Here is a 6070-nt window from a genome sequence, read left to right as displayed (position 1 = left end):
AACGCGTATGGCGATTTTTTTTTTTGTTAGCGCCATTTTCAATTTGGGCGCTGAACGAAGCGGGTAAAGTAGTTTATTCGGGTCTTTTTTCCCCGACCCAGACTTTTCGAATATGTAATTATCACTGCCATTTTGCGCCCGAAGACGTTTTGAAGCTCACATTCAAGAGAGAAACCCGGCAAGTGGCAAGCCTCGCCCCTGAAGTGAGGATCCTATATTCTTTCTTCCTCTTCATCTGAAATTTAAACTCGGCTGAAGAAGCACCAACATCTAAATTTAGTAGCTATGGCCGAACAAACCGAATCCCAAAAGGTCCAGGAAACCCTAAACCCCAATGCAAATGACAAAAACCTCAACTCTGAGGAAGCCACCTTAGAATCCGACTCCGGCGCCTTGGGTGGCACAGAATCAACCGTCACTAATCACAATGCGGCTGAAACTTCGGCTTCGGCTTCTGACGTCGATTGTGAAAGGTCCCTGGAGCATGCGGACGAGTTGTTGCAGCAGGGATACAAGGCAATGAAAGAGAACGATTTCAGCGAGGCAGCTGAAAACTTTAGCCGTGCTCTTGAGATCAGGTTGAGCCTTCACTTTCTTTGTTTACATGGTTGCTGTGAAATCTTAATTCTTGCTGTTTCTCTCGAATTTAGTTCCTGAAGAAACCGCGGGAAATAGAAATACTTATCTTACTGCTTCACACTAGTTCTCTCCTTTCGTTTTTCGATACTGTTTTCTCCAATCCATTGAAAATGTTTGTTTGTTTAGCCATTTCAATTATTTTCTCCTATTAATCATTTTTGTGTGGAATTTGGGGGACCGGTGCTTAATTGGTAAGCTTGAGTTCTTAAGTGTTGTGAATATAAGCTGTGGCGGTTAGCGTTTATGCAATAAGAATGAGAATAAGATTAGTGAGATTCTCACAAAGACAGACTAGCACGCGAATGCTGCCTTTATTTATTTATCTAATTTTGGCCAACAGCGCTGTCTTAATTGAAATCCTGCTTAGTTCGCGTTTAGCTTTTACTTATTTGCTTTTGTGAGATAAACATGTCAGTGCTTTGTCAAGGGTCAACCTCAGCGATTTATGTGATTGATTCCGTAGAACATACACTTATCCAGTTTCCTTTTTAAAGCCTTGATATAGTTATCAATCGAGGCAACTTATCAACTTTATCTTTGTAACTATCAATTGTTTTGTCTGATATGGGCTATCATTTTGTGATAACCATGCATGCTTTGTTAATTAAGTGTTGTTTTGGCTGCTTGCCCTTCAATGACTGTTTAAGTTGTCTAAATCAATAGAGTTGCCAAGTTTGGTGAACTTGCTCCTGAATGTGTCCACACTTACTACAAATACGGGTGTGCGCTACTATACAAGGCCCAGGAGGAAGCTGACCCCTTGGCTGATGTTCCCAAGAAGGAGGGTGAATCTCAAGAAGGCTCCACTAAAGATGGGTCTGTTAAGAATTCTGCAGCTGAATCTTCCACAACATCTATTTCAAGCAATGCTGAGCAGGATGTGAATTCAAATAACCAGGATGCAGCATTAGATGATGGTAAATGTGCTACTTCTGGTTTGTACTGATAGGTGGATTTAATGCAGTTCACTTCTCTTTCGTTCTTGTGTTAAAATGCTCTAATAATTGCTTTTCCCCTCCCTGTGATGCTGTGGTGGTAACTTTTATGATAATATCGAACTTGTTTCTCATTGAAAAAGTGCAGGTTATACTTCACGAGATTGTGGGTTTCCTGTTTGATATACTATTTTGGCATGCTTTCGTCTGCTTCTGTCACTAATTGTTGGTGATAAGAGAGAGCGAGGTGGGACGGAATAAATAATATCTACTATTGCACCTTCTATTTAGAGTAACAATATTATAATGTTTTATGTATAATATGCCATGGTGGTCTGCATTCCCTTGTCGTTAATGTAGCACCACAAGTAAGGGAGCGGCTGGCAAGGGAGAGGTAAAGGGACAAATATCTGAACATCTATGCTTTCACATAGAGAAATGAGTGTAATTACTAGAGTTCTGAATTTGATTTGTTTTTAAATGTCCCAAGAGTGTGGTATTCAAGTGTTTACTGTACAATGTCTAAGTAGTGTCGCAATATAGTTGTAGTTAATAGAGGTCAACATCAAATTTAAAATAACATATTTGCTGTTAGATTCAATGATTTGCAAATTCAGACACATTTATCGCATCTGTTTACTTGTGAAGCGACTAAGATAACAAAAACTAAAATGTCAATGAAGTGACAAAGTGGTATAGAAGGCTTGCAGATGGAGCATTGCCACAGGTTATATGATAAATTCTGGTTTTCCAGTTTATCTAATCTAATTAGAATTTCCTTCTGCGGTACATGCTATGAGAGATTTAAAAAGGACTATTGCGAGAGTATAGGATAAAAAAGCTCATGGTCAGTTTATACAAGTAAGGAAGCTTGAGAATACAAATATGTAATAGTGTCTTCTGAAATTGTTGTGATATGCCAAGTTTGATGATGCTACTTGTCTAGTGGAATGAATCTAGCATGCAATCATTTTTGTAACTGTATAATTGGTAGCATCATGTGTCATTTTTAAGTATTTTTTTAATTATTTCATAACCCCCAGGTGTTTTTCCATATAAAATGGGTTTATAGTATTAGTCATACTTTTTTGTTTTTTTAAAAAGCAGCGTCGACAAAGGAGGACCAAGAAGATGACAAGGATAGTGATGATGAGGACTTGGCTGAAGGTGATGAAGATGAGTCTGACCTGGATTTGGCCTGGAAAATGCTTGATATTGCAAGAGCCATTGGTGAAAAGCACTCTAGCAATACTTTGGAACATGTGGACATATTGTCAGCATTAGCAGATGTTGCACTGGAAAGAGGTTCTTGAATTCTTCTTCTTCTTCCTTTTTTCTTGGCCTGATAAATTCATTTAATTTAGTTTTAACCTTACCCTTTCTCTCATCCCCTCACCCCAAAAAATGAATGAATGGCAATAAGGCTCTGACCTTGCTGAAAGCAGGATTTTTTCTCTATTGTTTACTGTACAGAGGATTTTGAAACATCTCTCAGTGATTACAAGAAGGCATTGTCTATCCTAGAGCAGCTGGTTGAACCAGACAATAGAAAAATTGCTGACTTGTATCCTTCACTTTCATGACATTCCCTTGTTTTGAGATGTGATATGACTTGACTGACTGAAGCGTCTAGGCCTAACCTATGTAAATTTTAGAGCAATCTGAATCAAGTTTAGAGATTTCAGTAAATTTCTGAATGCAGGTTACTGAGCTGTGTGATTTAGGAATGCGTAGTTTGAAACCTTAAGTGGCGAATACAGAAATTTCCGTATATGTTTGTGTCTGGAGGTTAATTCTAAGCCTCAAGAAGCGATGTCATATTGCCAGAAGGCTGTGTCTGTCTGCAAGGAACGAATATACCGCCTCGCAAATGAAGTCAAGAGTCTCCCAGAATCTGATAATTCAATTGCAGATAAACAAGCAGAGATTGACACACTCACAGGTCTCTCAAGTGAGTTGGAACGGAAGGTAGGCTCAGTAAACTTCTGGAAGTTTTTAAATATTTTCTTGTGCTGCTGTTTTGATATCAAATTTATGAATCTGTTGAATTATATGCAGCTTGAAGATCTGCAACAGCTGATTTCGAACCCAAAATCAATTCTCTCTGAGATTCTTGGATTAGCAGCTGCCAAGGTAGGTGCAGGGAGGGCACCATCATCTTCAGGAGTAAGTTCTTCACAAATGGCTACTGCTAATAGCAGTGGAGGTTTTGACTCTCCAACTGTTTCCACTGGTCATTCAAATGGATCTACTGGAGTCACGCATCTTGGTGTGGTAGGAAGAGGGGTTAAGCGAACTTCGAGTGCCAGCATGACAGAAGCAAACCCAATGAAGAAACCATCGCTAGAATCATCCAGTGATAACAATGATGGACGGACCTCTTGATCTATTTAGGTCTTAGGGCTAATATGCGGAGATTTTATTTGGAAGGTACTTAAAAATCATGGAGGCTTTCTGAATTAATGGAGAGATAAATCATGACAAGCTGCATAATTGACTTCTTATCGGAGATTAGTACCATTCCATTATTTCCCTCCTTAGAATGGATTATACATGCATCTAAATGATCAATCATTTGTGCTTATCTCTTGTAGTGTAATTGTGGATTGTTTTCAAGTATGTTGAACAACTTAGATTCGATATGCATATGAACCATCATGCATTTGTTATCTGTCACAGTTGCGCAAAAACCATGGGTTGTTTTCAATCATGTTAAGCACTTTAGGGCTTAGGCTGTCAGAATACATGGGTTTGTGTTTGTGCTTTATGTTTGAAAATGGTATGGATAATAAATTTGCCATCTGTGTCTTGTCATTTCTGCAGCGTTGAATTACGGAATGTGAATAGTAAAATGAGGTTTAAGGGTCGAAAAGTATCCAATAACTGGATGTTTGGAAATTGGAAGCAAGCGGTGGGCGGTGGCTGCCTCGTGGCATCTCGATGTAAAATACAAAGTAGCATGCTTTGACACGGTAGGATTTTGTGTTAAACATGAAGAGGATAGAAATATTAAATTAGGACACAAACTGGACGCAAGGCTATTTTAGAACTGTTGAATGGAAAAAAATTATGATACACGATGGCCACTAAGAACGTTAACCTTGCCCCCCACGAGGCCACAGCCCCATTATAATGCACCGGTCTCTGGGATATTTGTTCTCTGAAGGTACTCCTTGGAGTGCCCGTGCCGTTTACTTCCCACTTGTACAAGCGTAAGTGCCAAGACAGGTACACCTTTTTCCGGCCAAATAAGACAGATGCGCTTTAAACACGATATCTGGGACGTGTGCGCTTTGAAAGTGCTCCTTCGTTGGATTGCTCGTGCTTGTATACTTCGCCCTCGTATAAGCGTAATTACTGAGGCAGAAACAAAAAAAAGACCGAAAGAGCTTAACATGTCCTATAGCGGGATCGTCGTCTTCCAGAGCCATTTGCCGCCTTCTTCAAGGATTACTGATCCAAATTTGAGTGGGCGTAAAATTCAGCAATGCAGTCCTCTTCAGTGATGAGCTCTTTCCTTGATTGGCTGGCATAATCGGCCTGAGAAAAGAATGATGGGAACAGAGGGGTTTGGTGTCTTCTTCAAGCTTTATGTTTGCCTTTGTATTCCGCAAAAAAGAAAATGATACACAGCTGAAAATGGCGGATTATTCCATTATTATGTGAGAAGGTGAAGAGTGGCAAGTTGTACGGTATGTGTTATAACATACAGCCTGCTCTTCCCCCCAGAAGGTATTACTTTCCCTAAAGCTTCAACAAAATGACGTGTCCTAGCTAATTCAACAGAAACGCACTTGGGATCCCTGGTAACCTTTTCAATTCTTCCCTTCTTTAGGACAGAATTCAAGCTGGTATTTTCTAATTGCGTTTGGTGTTATGACAGGAATAGATCTTTTTCGTTAGCAATGGCTATTATTTCTAGATATTGCTTTAAAAGGAATTCATCTGTGAGAATGTGTGTGGTTTATTAATGGCACCATTGGACCCGAATAATGGCTGATTTTGAGGAGCAATGTATGATGATGCAGCGCTTACGTTATATTGAGCAACAGGCATACCTTCTATCTATCTGTGCTTGTGTGGTGAAGTGCCTTGGATGGAATGGCTCTTTCCGAATAATCAATATTGATTCGTTGTAAAAGATGAGGTTGGCTTTTTTCTTGATGTTGCTTCCTGCAGGCAATGGAAATACTCAGGTCTGTAGCATTGGATGCTGGTCTGTGGTAGTTTTGTCATTTAGTACTAGCGGGAATGTCACATTCTGATGCAGGATTGGTCAGCTTATGCTAATATACTGTACTGACTAGCATCAACCTTCGTGTTTTTTCATTTTTTAATGATAATGGAACAATTAAGAAAGAAGAAATTCCTCTGTTATCGTGCTTGTTGGTTAAAGGCTTCAACTCGGCGTATTGAGCTTCCGTTTTCGTATTGCTTTTTATTCTTCCGACGTGGTTTTATGCTCCCTTACCCCGCGTTTCCTCGTATTTTTGCAG

General features: G+C 39.6%; 1 protein-coding gene across 2 annotated transcripts; it reads left to right on the top strand.

Annotated features, from left to right (window-relative positions):
• The first annotated feature begins 155 nt into the window (after positions 1 to 155).
• Positions 156 to 4250, top strand: LOC114722188 (nuclear autoantigenic sperm protein). 2 transcript variants are annotated; one of them, XM_028908146.1, is made up of 6 exons: positions 156 to 578; positions 1303 to 1556; positions 2679 to 2879; positions 3048 to 3138; positions 3335 to 3542; positions 3633 to 4250. In XM_028908146.1, exons 1-6 carry the CDS (start codon positions 286 to 288, stop codon positions 3957 to 3959), a joined length of 1374 nt encoding a protein of 457 aa, XP_028763979.1. In that variant the 5' UTR covers positions 156 to 285; the 3' UTR covers positions 3960 to 4250. The 2 variants fall into 2 exon arrangements, with proteins under 2 accessions (XP_028763979.1, XP_028763980.1); XM_028908147.1 differs by having other exon boundaries at positions 157 to 578; positions 2682 to 2879.
• The last annotated feature ends 1820 nt before the right edge of the window (positions 4251 to 6070 follow it).

The sequence above is a fragment of the Neltuma alba genome, unplaced genomic scaffold, assembly GCF_004799145.2.
Source record: "Neltuma alba isolate B1F8T4 unplaced genomic scaffold, ASM479914v2 tig00012086_pilon, whole genome shotgun sequence".
Taxonomy (NCBI): domain Eukaryota; kingdom Viridiplantae; phylum Streptophyta; class Magnoliopsida; order Fabales; family Fabaceae; genus Neltuma; species Neltuma alba.
The sequence above is the reverse complement of the archived record's forward strand: the minus strand, read 5'-3'. Positions and strand labels throughout refer to the sequence as shown.

Coding starts and splice junctions, on each gene's coding strand:
- LOC114722188 (XM_028908146.1), top strand. CDS start 286: ATGGCCGAACAAACCGAATCCCAAAAGGTCCAGGAAACCCTAAACCCC. Junction 2,880..3,047: donor AGATGTTGCACTGGAAAGAG/GTTCTTGAATTC, acceptor TTTACTGTACAG/AGGATTTTGAAACATCTCTC. Junction 3,139..3,334: donor AATAGAAAAATTGCTGACTT/GTATCCTTCACT, acceptor TGGCGAATACAG/AAATTTCCGTATATGTTTGT.